The sequence below is a fragment of the Arvicola amphibius genome, chromosome 6 (assembly GCF_903992535.2).
Source record: "Arvicola amphibius chromosome 6, mArvAmp1.2, whole genome shotgun sequence".
Classification (NCBI taxonomy): Eukaryota; Metazoa; Chordata; class Mammalia; order Rodentia; family Cricetidae; genus Arvicola; species Arvicola amphibius.
In genome coordinates, this window is record NC_052052.2 from 10,533,329 (window position 1) to 10,545,362 (window position 12,034).

At 52.6% G+C, this 12,034-nt stretch overlaps 1 protein-coding gene across 1 annotated transcript in view; it reads left to right on the top strand.

Moving 5' to 3' along the window:
* Positions 1–547: 547 nt before the first annotated feature.
* Kazn (kazrin, periplakin interacting protein) overlaps positions 548–12,034 on the top strand; it is a 128,158-nt gene continuing 116,671 nt past the window's right edge. The window contains exon 1 of the mRNA XM_038335172.1: positions 548–946. Within this exon, the coding sequence (XP_038191100.1) occupies positions 739–946 (208 nt within the window). The 5' untranslated portion in view covers positions 548–738. The remainder of the gene's footprint in view (positions 947–12,034) is intronic.

A 12,034-nucleotide genomic window follows, 5' to 3' on the forward strand; every position in this document is an offset into this window, starting at 1 on the left:
AAATAATTAGTCCCTCTAAAGAGCATTGTAATCTCAGATCAAAGGGGTCTCCCAGCTGCAGAGCACTTTACAGGCTCAAGGCCAGCCCCTGGAACACCCTCTCTAGGCCACTCCAGGGTGCAGCTTGCGCACCCTCCAAAGTACCCCTAGTCCTGAGTTTGACTAGCCTAGTAAACCTCCGTCCCCTAAGACGAGAACATCACTTCACTGGCCAGCACGCTGTAAGTGCCAGGCACGGGCCTGCAGCCATTCCTCTGGCACACTCAGGATTGAGCACTGTGACTCTGGATCTCTGGGACAAGGCCATCTACCTTTCGGTTCCTAGGTTTCTCTAGGAAGAGCTGGGGGCGGGGAAGGTTGGGAGGTGGGGGGCGGTGGCCTGGGGCCAGACGCACAAGGGGCCAGTAGGCGCCAAGGAGGAGTGGGGCGGGGGCGTGGTCCAGTAGAGAACGTGGAACGAGAGGGGGCGTGTTCGGGGAGTGGCCAGAGGGTACCTCGCTAGCCCGGAAGGAGCGAGAGGAGGAGTCGCAGGATCTGGAGTTGTTCCCACGTGAGAGGATCGTGCCGGATTCCTCCGGTGCGGCGGCGGCTAACTGCCGGGCGTCCGGCGGGGCTGAGATTGCTGGCCCGGCGCGCGTGGGTGGCCCGATGCGGCGACGGCTCCGTAGGCTGTGAGCCGGGTGTCCGGCATCAGAGCCCCGTGTGCCGCCGTGGGGCCTCGCGTCCCGGGCACACGGGATGCGGGCGGCCGACTCGGGCTCGTGGGAGCGCGTCCGCCAGCTCGCGGCACACGGCCAGCCGACTCCGTCCTGCGGCCGGGACACCGGGCCCCTGCGCGCTCCGGAACCTGGAGCCTGCGAGCTATGCACGGATGCTGCGGCGCCTCGAGAGCAGCAGCGAGCTGGGGCGGTCACCGATGCTGCCGATGGCTACGGCAGCCAGCTGGGTAGGTGCTTGAGGGGCGGGCAGGGCGGCGCGGTTGCAGGCCCTAGAGCACGGGAGCCGCCGGGACCGGGCGCGCGGGGGCGCTCGGGGCCGGGGAGCTCCGAGCCAGCCGTTGGTGGCAAAGTTGTGTCCCCGAGCGCCGGGTGGGTGCGGCCGGTTAGCGCACTGGATGAGAAGAGTTCTTAAGCTTGGGAGCTGGGGTCTCGGGGCTCTCCGGCTGCACCTCTCCCCCTTCTAGAACCTTAAGAGAACTGCAGGGAGAGAGGTCAGGGCCATGCCTGTCAGAGTACTGGGATCCCTTGGCGCCTGCAGACTCAGCTCCGGGATGGACCCAGAGCGTGGGAAAGGGGCTAGCCCTGTGCAAACTTGGGACGGTCCCTTGTGAGTTCTTAAGCGTTGGAGCTAGGCTTTTAGGGCTGTCTGGTTCCGCGACTCAAGCTTGCCAAAGCACAAACTACATGGAGAGAGGTCAAATCCACGTTTGTCAGGGTCCTGCAATACAGTGGCGCCTGCAGATCCACTTCGGGGCAGGACCCGGAGAAGGTGTGGGTAAGGGCCTAGCTCTCTGCAAAGTTGGGGCGACCCCCTGTCCTGTGTTCTATAACCCATCTGGCTGCCGTAAGTCTGGAAAAAGAGTTCCCCTTCTCTCTAACCGCTCACATTTGCTGGAGTGGAGCAGAGAGATTGCTGACTTTCACATACACTTTAACTCCAGGAGAAATTGCAGCAGTGGGAAGCACAAGCGCCGAGGTCTAATTGCGAGTGCTTGGCCGATCCGCCCCAAGTAGAGTACAGTGGTTCTGTGTTAAAATGCGCCCAGTGGGTGCGCCCATTCCCGGCTCAGCTGTCTTTCTCCACCCGCCCCCAAGTTAAGTCATGGGGTGGGGGCAGGAACCCTGGATCCGCCTGTCTCCAAGGGGGAAACAATTTAGGTGGAAGTCTGCCGGCTTTTCCGAGAAGAGCCTGCCATCCTTCAGTCTGAACTTCTGAACACTTTTCCAGGAACAACGGAAGTGCACATGATTTTTTTTTTTTTTATTAATTGTTGAGCACCTTACTGTGCTGTAGGAATTTTTGTGCAGTGTCCTGAAACCCCACCTGGAAGTGAGGCTGTCTTTATCTCTCTCTGCAGATACTGACTGAACAACCCAGAGGCGGAGCCACTTAGAGCTCTCACTGTCTTAAACCTTGGTGCTGGCATCTCAGCTTTTATTTTGTCTAAGGCAGGGTCTTAGGACCATGCTGACTTTGAACTCCAGGTCCTTCTGCCATGCTAGGGCTACCGGCACTGGCTATCGACTGGCTTTGGCACCTCAGGTTCCTGTCTATTGCGTGGTAAAATCTAGATGTTGATCCTGCTCCCAGGCAGGTTGCTCCTGAGCTGGGGAACCCACAGAGTACCTGCCAAGTGATCCCTTCCTCTGGGAAGGAGCCAGCTGATGTACAACAGCACGCAGGTTAAGCGAGTTCTGTCATCTCCTTGAGACTCGGTTTACCCACTGTGGAAATCGGTACCCACTAAGGGGTGTCATCATTTAAAAAATTCTCTGTGTCAACTAGGCATAGTACCTCATACCTGTCGTCATTCCAGGTTCTCAGGAGACTGAGACGGGAGGGTGTTGAGTTCATGACCTGTCTGTGCCACACAATGAGGTCAAGGCCACCCAGGGTAGCTCAGGGAGATCCTGCCTCAAAACAAAAAGCACAAACAAACAAACAAACAACAACAAACCACAACTCACTGGTACAGCACTTGGCCAGAGTATTTGAGAATCTAGCTTTGCTCTCCAGTAGAAAAAAGAAAGGCAGACAAAATGGCTCAGTGGGAAAAGGCACTTGCTACCAAGCCCAAGAACTTGAGTTCCGTCACCCTGATCCATGTGGTGGAAGGAGGGAGTTGTCCTCTGACCTCCACACATGACGTGTCTGCCTCCCCCCTCCATACACAAATTTTTTAAAAGAAGAGAGGGAAGGGCAAGGGAGCACCTAGCCTGTGCCACTGCAGGTGCACAATAAATATTAGTCCACCTTTTCATACCTGGCATACTTGCAGTCCCACCTGTCACTCACTGCCCCAGGGACTCAGTTTCCCTGTAGGCTGTGACGCTATCTTCCTTGTCCCTGCCCTTTTGACCTGTGTGTGTCATGATGACTTTTGCCCCATCTGTAAAAATGCTTTAGGGCTCTGAGGCCAATGTGTTGCGGCTGTGGACACTTATTATGTCAGCGTGTGGAAGATGGCTGGGTGGAGGCGCAGCTGTTGACTTTGTGTCTGGATGGGCTCCGTTCCTGTGTTCATAACAATGTCCTAATGGCATGCTGCACCCGGGAGACGCCTGCCTCTTACAGCTGAGACTGGTTGTTTGCCACGGCCCTCCCTCATGGTATGTCCCTAGAGGGGAGAGGGTGTTAGAGATGGCGGTTCCCAAATCACAGGTGGCATTCCTGCAGGAGACAAGGTCACACCAGCAGGCTATCCAGAAAGTTCTGGCCCTTCCTTCTCCTAGTCACTCCCTTCCTCTCTGTTTCCCTTCCTCCTCTTCCTTCCTTCTTTCCTCTCCCCCTTTCTTTCCTTTGCAGGGTCCTCTGTGGCCTGGTCAAACTTGATATGTAGCTGAGGATGACCTTCAATTTCTGATCCTCCGACTCCACGGCCTGAGTCCTGGAATTATAGGCGTGAGCCACCATGCCCAGTTTTATTCAGTATTGGGAATCGAACCTAGGACCTCATGTACACTATGCAAACACTAACCTTAACTACGTCTTCAATGTCTCATGTCTGGTCTTTTTTTTAATTTAAGCTTTTGAATTCTTTTATTTATGTGTATGCATGTATGTCTATATGCACATAAACGGGAGTACCCCCAGAGGCCGGAGGAGGGGAATCGGATCGCCTGGAATTAGAGTCCCCAGTGGTTGTGAACCATCTGATGTGGGTGCTGGGAGCCGAATTGTGGTCCCCTGCAAGAGCAGCAAGTGCTCTTAACAGCTGAGCTGCCCTTCGTCTGCGTCTTCAAGGACAGTTTCAATGATATCTGGAGGCCGTTGGCAGCCAGCGCGGAAATGGTTTCTGTTTATGGGAGTTTTCTTCTAGGAAGGAAATGGGAATTCTTTGCCTTAGCACCACAAGCTGAAGTTGTTGGGGAAATAAACATTCACTCAGCGTTTGTCCCAAGCTGGACCGATGCTCAGCTTAAGGCTCTGAACAGATAGAGGCCTTGCTGGATGAGGCCTTCTGGGAGTGAACACTTTGCCTCAGGATGGAGGTCTGGACACCTTGACATTGCTCAGGAGGCCTGCCCTGAGATCCACAGGGTGATGGCCCTGAAAATAGTGATAGCTCTGACCTCTAGGGTAAATGGACCAATGACCAGAGCAGAGAACACAAGCATTGACTGCTAATATAGTCCCCACCGCACCCCACCTCTCCCCAATTCCCTCTGACCTTGAGATACCTGACAGACCAGTTTGCCTTCGGGAAATCTTGATTCCAGAGCCCCTGCAGAGTGAGCCAGGTGCCCACTAGGTGTTCTTAACTGGGAACATGAATTGATTTGCCCCTCTCGGTCATTGTCCATTCATTCGGTCATCTATTTGGAACACCTGCTAAGAGCAAGGTGCTATCAGAGCTGCCAGGACTATCATAGCAAACAAAAGCAACTGCAGTCCATTTTCCAAGGCTCTTAAACTCCGTGGGAGGGGATTGCCCATAGGCACGCGTGTCCGAGACAGACAAGTCCTGGGGCGGAAAGTGCCGTGCAGAAAATGAGGTTGTGAGGGGATCTGGCTGGAGGAACGAGGCTACCTCGTATTAGAGTGGTTAGAGACAAAGGCATATGAAGCGACTTTGGGTGCTGAGTTCCTTAGGCTAAAGAGAGCATTGCCACTGGCTGCCATTCGAAGTCTCTTTGGAAAAGAGCGTGTTTCTATGGACAGCAGTGATTAATCCGTCTACCTCTGAACTTGTGATTTTAGATTGTGTTTTTGTTTCTTTGTCTTTGAGACATGGTCACCTCTTTCCTAGGCTGGCTTCAGCTCACTCTGTCACCTCTGCTTGACTTTCTGATACACATCCAGAGTGCTGGGCTCGCAGCCCGGGCCACCAGGTCTGGTTTACACTGTACCCTTCTGTACCTCTTTGTAAGATAAAATTTTGCTTGTTTATTTGTTGGTTTGTTTGTTTTGGATTTGGTTGGTTGGTTGTTTGAGATAGGGTTTCTCTGTGTAGCCCAGGCTGACCTGGAACTCTGTAGACCAGGCTGGCCTCAATCAAACGCAGACATCTGCCTCTGTCTGCCTGCCGAGTGCAGGAATTAAAAGTGTGTGCCACCACCGCCCGTGATGTAAGATAAAAATGTACAAGAAAAAAGTGCCTCACTGGGATTAAAGGCACACACCTTTAATCCAAGCACTTAGAAGGCAGAGGCAGTCGGATCTATGTGAGTTTGAGGCCAGCCTGGTCTACAAGAGCTAGTTCCAGGATAGGCTCCAAAGCTTCAGAGAAACCCTGTCTAAAAAAAAAACAAAAAAAAAAAAAAAAAAAAGAAAAAGAAAAGAAAAGAAACCTTTCTGAAATCTTTCCATCGCCATTGCCATTTGTTTCCCTGCTACTTCTTGCTACTTCTGCGTCATCACACCCGTTAGCATACCCTGGGGCATCAGCTCACTTGAGTCAGTATAAAACTAAACTGAGAGATTGTCTTAATCTGTCCTTCCAGCAGCCAGGGGTAGGGCTAGTCGCCAAGAAGACCAGTGCTTGGAAAAGTTGACAGACTGACCCAAGGTCACACAGGCAGTGGGGTGCACATCCTGGGAGTGAACCCCAGTTTGTAGACCGAAATCTTGGACAGAAAGGCCTTGTGTTGTTCTTTGGTTTTTTGAGATAGGGTTTCTCTGTGTGACAGTTCTAGTTGTCCTGGAACTTGTTCTTGTAGACCAGGCTGGCCTCAAACCCACAGAGATCCTCCTGCCTCAGCCTTCCAAGTGCTGGGATTAAAGGCGTGTGCCACCACCGCTGGGCTCATTTGTACTGTACCTGAATAGGTAGACCCTTTATTAATCTTAAGATCTTTTTTTTCTTTTAACTTTTTTGTTTGTTTTTAAGACAGGGTTTCTCTGTGTTGGCCTGGTCATCCAGGACCAGGCTGGCCTCAAACTCAGAGATTCGCTTGCCTCTGTCCCCCCCCACCCCCCAGGGCTGCCATTAAAGGTGCCTCCACTGCCCGGCTTCTTTTAAATTTCTATCTTACAAAAACTAAAAGGTTTGTCTTCTCCCCACTCCTGGTTTGAACAGCACCAGCATTCACTCATCTCTGAGTGGCGTTAGCAATTTCAGTGAGAGATCTTTCCATTACCTGCTCTGCAAAGGCCTTCCACTAGGAAGAAGGTGAGAGAGTTTCCCTCCTGATGCCCCCAGCAGCTGTGCCACTAAGACCAACTGGCTTCATTTACCTTCCCCATGGGGCAGGGCGGGGTGGAGTTCACCAGGGCCCAGACTATCCCTGGGATCAGGACTGCAAACCGTTTTGAAGGTTGGTTCCCCAATGACCGCTCTGTGTCCCCCTGTGGTGGTTCAGTGCCTTGGACTGAATCTTATCCTCCGCCAGGGCTGGTGGCCCCCTGGATCACAACACCAGTTTTAGAAATAAATGCACCACGGTTAGAATTCCTGGGTTCTGCTCCTTCCTAGATGTGTGTCAGCCAGTAAGTTACTGAACATCCCAAGCCTCAGTCCCTTCTATAAAGTGGAGAAGAGTTCTTTTTCCCACTTGAGAGTTGGAGCTCGCCAGGAGTCTAATTAGTGTCCTTACTGCCTGTGGGGCCTGTTGCTACAGCCACCATCAGGGAACGGGGAATTCCCAAGGTCTGAAGTGTACGGAGCTGTGTGTGAAATGCCACATACGTTATCGTTGTTACAGGTTTTTTTGTTGTTGTTATATGCATGTTTTAGTCTCATGTAGCCCCAGCTTGCCTGTACTTACTATGTAGCCAAGTTTAACCTTAAGCGGCGAGCCCCCTGCCTCTTACCAGTTGCTGCAACTACCAGTGTGCATCATGAGGCCTGTGGATATTGGGATTTGGTCAAGCAGGTGGCTCAGAAGGACTGGCTGCTGCTTTGGCCTTGTGAGTCATTGGAGATTCTCCACATGGTTGTTGAACCCCCTTGACGGTCTCTGTAATATTTCAGTTTGAGTTACCGGGTCCACTTGTCGCTCAGCGCCGGTGGAAGAAGGGCTTGTGCTTCTTTTAATCCAGGCAAACAGCACCCACTACCCTGAGGTGCAAGTGCGCCTCTGTCATTGTAATAGGGCACGTTGTCAAAAATGGAAGATCAGGTGGATTTTCAAGCAGACAGGTTTTTTTGCCCCAGCAGATAAGCCTGGCCAAACGCATCATTAAAGCTGGCCAAAGCAATCACCTGGGAGCCCTGTGTTGGCTGAGTCACCAAGGGCTTAAACACTCCAGAGAGGCAAGCCAGGGTGAGGAGGTGCGCACGAGTGTGCGCGTGCATGTGCGTGTGTGTGTGTGTGTGTGTGTGTGTGTGCGTGTGTGTGTGTGTGTAGTTATTTTAATGGATTTACTCTCGGTAAAGGCGTTGGATGCTGCGTGTGTCAGATGAGCGCCTTCCAGGGATGGGGGACATCGGGATCACCACCGATTCCCAAGGGCCACCTCCTCTGCAGCCCCTGTGCCAGCCTGCGTGATGGCGGCAACTTCAGGCTTTCTCTTGTCTGCTGCTTGGATGCTTTCAAAAGAGGCCAGATGGAGGACTCCGCTCACGGTGATTCCTCTCAGCTCTTAACCAGTGTCCACAGCCCTGCAGATGCTGCAGAACCCCCTGATCTGGAAGAAATTCCCAGCCAGGTGGGAGCTGCAGGTAGGTGGGACCCGCTGGACTGATGCCTCAAGCCCTGGCCTGGAGACCCTGAACCCTGGTTATGGTGGTGGGGGGGCGGTGCAGGAAGGGCAGTGTGGTATCTGTCCCCAGCGTACATGCGGATTTGGGGGACTATACCAGGGAACGCCCGTCACCTGGCACCTGGTGGCTGGTCTGCAGGTGCCTGGATTAGGAAGGTGGGTGGCACCGGCTAGTTTGGGCTGTAACTTTATCGCAGGCATTGAGTGTTTCGTGCCTTTTCATTTTGTGGGAGCTTCAGAAGGTCTCTCCCTGGAGGCTGACAAAGAGGTGAAAACAACCTCAGGGTCCCCTGGGAGCTTTGTTCCCACACCTACCTGCACAGCCTTGACACCAGGCTCCTCACTTTAAAACCCTGTGCGCTCAGGCAGGGAATAAGGTGCCCTTTCCTTAGGGCAGGGCCTGTTAATGACAAACTCATTTGCTGAGGGCCAGCTGGGATTCGAGGGGGTGCCCTGATGCAGAGGCTACGGTTTGTTGATTCCCATGGCCAAGAGTCATCTGGCATTCTCCCCATTTCCCAGATGAAAGCACCGAGACCTAAAGAAGTTATGGGGCGCTGAACGTCTGTTCCAGGTTGCCTTCCGCAAGGCTGTCGTTTGACCCGGAGCAGAGGCTGAGGGGCTGGAAACCATGGGCTTTCCTCTCTGTCTTCATGTTTTTAATTTTATGTTTGCTTTCTTTGGAGACAAGATCTCTTTTAGCCCAGGCTGGCCTTGAGCTTGGCACATAGCTGAGGATGACCTTGAGTTGTTGGACCTCCTACCTTCAGCTCAAGTGATGGAATTGTAGGGTGTGTGTGTGTGTGTGTGTGTGTGTGTGTGTGTGTAAGAGAGGGGGGGGGGAGGGAGGTCTCCCTCTAGAACAGGCAAGTTCTCCTGCTGTCCCAGCCTCCTAAGAGCTGAAATTACAAGTGTGAGCTGTGCCAGCCTATGGGCTTTTCTTTCATGCCTCTGAGGCCCAGAGCTGATCCTCCTCTAGGAGAGCCACCCATCCCCACTCACCCACTCACCCTTGCTGTTTGGGAACCCAGAACGCAGACTCTTGAGTAGGAAACCTGAGCAGGGCTGAATCTGTTCTGTCCACATGGTGCTGACACTGAAGCCTGGGAAGGGTGCCTACTCCAGGAAGCCGTGGGTGGCGGTTTTCAGGGTCAGATGGGTCCTAATAAGAGACGTACGAGGCCCTTGGGAGACAGCCCTCTTCCCCCTTCATTGACCTCCTCCCAGGAGTCTGAAGTTGCTCGGATAGATCACAGTGGTCTCCGGTGCTGGCTGCTATACTTGTGTTGTGTTTGTTTTTTAACTCTGGCTCTTCCAGGCTGGCCTAGAACTCACCTTGTGACAGAGGATGATTTTCAGTAATTCTTTCTCCTCTTCCTCCTCCTCTTCCTCCTTTACAAGGTCTCACTAAGTAGCCTTGGCTGTCCCGGAACTTTCTACCTACACTAGGCTGGCCTTGAACTCAGAGATTTAAGAGTGCTTAAATTACATTGGTATGCACTACTACACTGCTAAGCTAGGAGTCTGTGTTTAAGAGTATTTTTTGATGTCCCTTTTGAAACAGGGGCTCTTGTTTCAGGCTGGCCTTGGACTTCTCACCCTGTTTTCACCTCCCAGTTCCTGGGATTACAGGCACTTGACAATACTGTTTTGTTGTTTGTTTGTTTGCTAATGCATGCTGGGGATCAAACCCCAAGGCCTTGATTCCACAGACCAGACTTTGAAAACCCTTGCCTTTTGGTTTTGGAGGCCACACTATGCATTCTGACTTCCCTGTGTCCTAATATCCTAATCAACAGAGTCCTTTCCTCTCGCGCGGGTGTCAGTAGTAGACACACAACCTAGTTCAACTCGTGACTTTTTTGCTCCCACCTTCCCCCCACTTCATCCGCACCCTGGCTGTGTTCTTAGACTCTAGTAGAAGGACTACAGGTATCAATTCTTGTAAGCTCACGAGCCCCTGCTGTGGTAAGACAGACAGCAGGGCACTCAGATGCCCCACTTGGGGCCTCAGGCAGCCCCCAGCATTCTTGCTCCTTTTGTTCAACCTGCCATCCCTGACTCTCAGGAGCCAGTGCCTGGCTGGGTGCTAAGGAGACAGAGGAAGCCAGCTCTTGTCTGTGATTCATCCATTCTTAAAGTTCTGGTCCCCAAAGCCACCGGTGGAGCCTGTTTTTCCAGCCTCCTGGAGCCCAGCCTCCACCCGCCCGGCCCCATGTCTCTTTGGACGCCTTTGTTGTTGGTGCTGAGATTCTGTGGAAGCAGACTTGTTCAGCTGTGTGCCTGCCCGCATTTCCTCAGTTCCTTCTCAGTTCTCTTTGCCCCCAGGAGGAGAACCATGGGGAAGGCTGTGTCCTTCATGCCCTTAGGAACTCTCTCTGTACCCTTGGGGTCAGAAATTTGGGTGGCGATAGGTGGACAGACCCTGCCTGTGACCCTCTGTATGCTGAGCCCCAAGATGAGTGGACTCAAGTAAATTTTAGGGTGAGGTGGATTCCACAGATGCAGACTGGACTTGGGCATCCTGCTCTTTCCTTCTGCTGTTGGGGACCATGGGATTGAACTCAGTTGGTCAGTTTGTCATTGAGCCTAACCTCAGAAAATGTTCGTTCAAACAGGGCCTTGCCTTTGTAGCCTTGAACTCCTGATCTTTCCGCTGCCACCTCCCAAGTGCCAGGATTGTAGCTTGTGCGCCATTTGCTTGGCTGTTTGCAGTTGTAGCCTCTTTAAAGGGGGGAGTGACTTGGGTCCTTGTCACTTCTTGGCCATGGTGTATTTGTGACTGCTCAGCTTTGGGTCTCCTCCTTGTCCTGGGGGTCTGCCTAGAGCTGAAAGGTGACAGATGCTTGACAGAGGACCTGGGTTTCACCAGGAGGCGAGGACTTCTCCAGTGCTTAGGGTACCAGGCAGGGCTCTATTGTGCCCTCTAAGGGCAGCAACCTGGGGCCATGATTTGGTTTGTGTTTGCTTCCGGTCTGTGTGCTGGGCTTCCTCACCCTGAATGCCAGATGTGACCTCTATGTCTCCTTTCTGATAAAACATAAGGGTTTGGATTCCTGGGGTTTGTGGCTATATAAACGCCCACACACCGCAAGTAGTCCTTGCTGCCTGTGGGCTTCTAGTGTCTGGTCTGGACTGGGAGTCATCACTGATCCAGGGCAGCCTTTTGTGGGGCAGATCCCTGCAGCCATCCTTTAAAGCTCCTGCAGGCAGGTAGGATGGCACCTCCATATCTTTCCAGGGTTCCTCTGAGGCCCTCTGCTACTCTGGCAACTGACAAAGAGGCAAGCTTGCATCTGGAGACTCCCAGTGGAAGGCAGATGCTCACTCTGGGTACTGGAGCAGACATAGGGCTGTTCCCAGAGTATGCCTTTCCTGCCGTGGTCTTCAGGTGTGGGCACAAACGTCTGCCCCGTGGGAGTGATCTAGAAGGGAACCCTCTTTTTATAATGTTGATAACAAAACCCTGCTTCTGCTTCCACAAGAATAGGAGAGTTTATTCTGAGCCAAATGTGGGTGACCAAGGCCCGGGTGGCCCTCAGTGAGATTTCATTTCCAGAGAATGTACATGAACTTTTATAGCCACAGAACAAAAGAAAGTCACAAATCAAAGCAAGTACCGAATCCATCCTTGGGGACATCAAGTAGGTGGGTGGCAGCAGAGCGAGGGCTCAGAGATGCTATCTGCTGGCATACTTCACTTTGAGGTTGGTGGCTGCTGGGGTCGGCCAAGTCGATACATTCCAAACACCCTACCTCACGAGCCCGTGAGGTCAGATCCAAGTAAATGGCTCCTGGAGATACCAGAGACATCTGAGGTGATTTCAGTTCTTAACCTGCAACGTCCCTTCTCTCTCTAGGCACACATTCTAGTTAGTTCACCATAGGGGAAGTGAGGCACTCAACGCGAGGCGGGTGTCTGACAGGAGTTTGTGAAGCCTGGACTGGAGAACTGAATTTAGCTAATTGGTACTTTTGGGAGCGGCCGCTTGTAACTGCTGGTCCACACTTCAGGTGCAGCCAGGACTCCCGAATGTTTCTACGGTCTGTTCCAAATTGTTCATAAAAACTTAAGATGTTTGTTTTGCTGTGGTGGTTGCCTCAGGCCACCATACCTGACTCCTGAGCTATCTGTCTCTGACTCAACCTGCGAGCAAGCTGTCTTTAAATA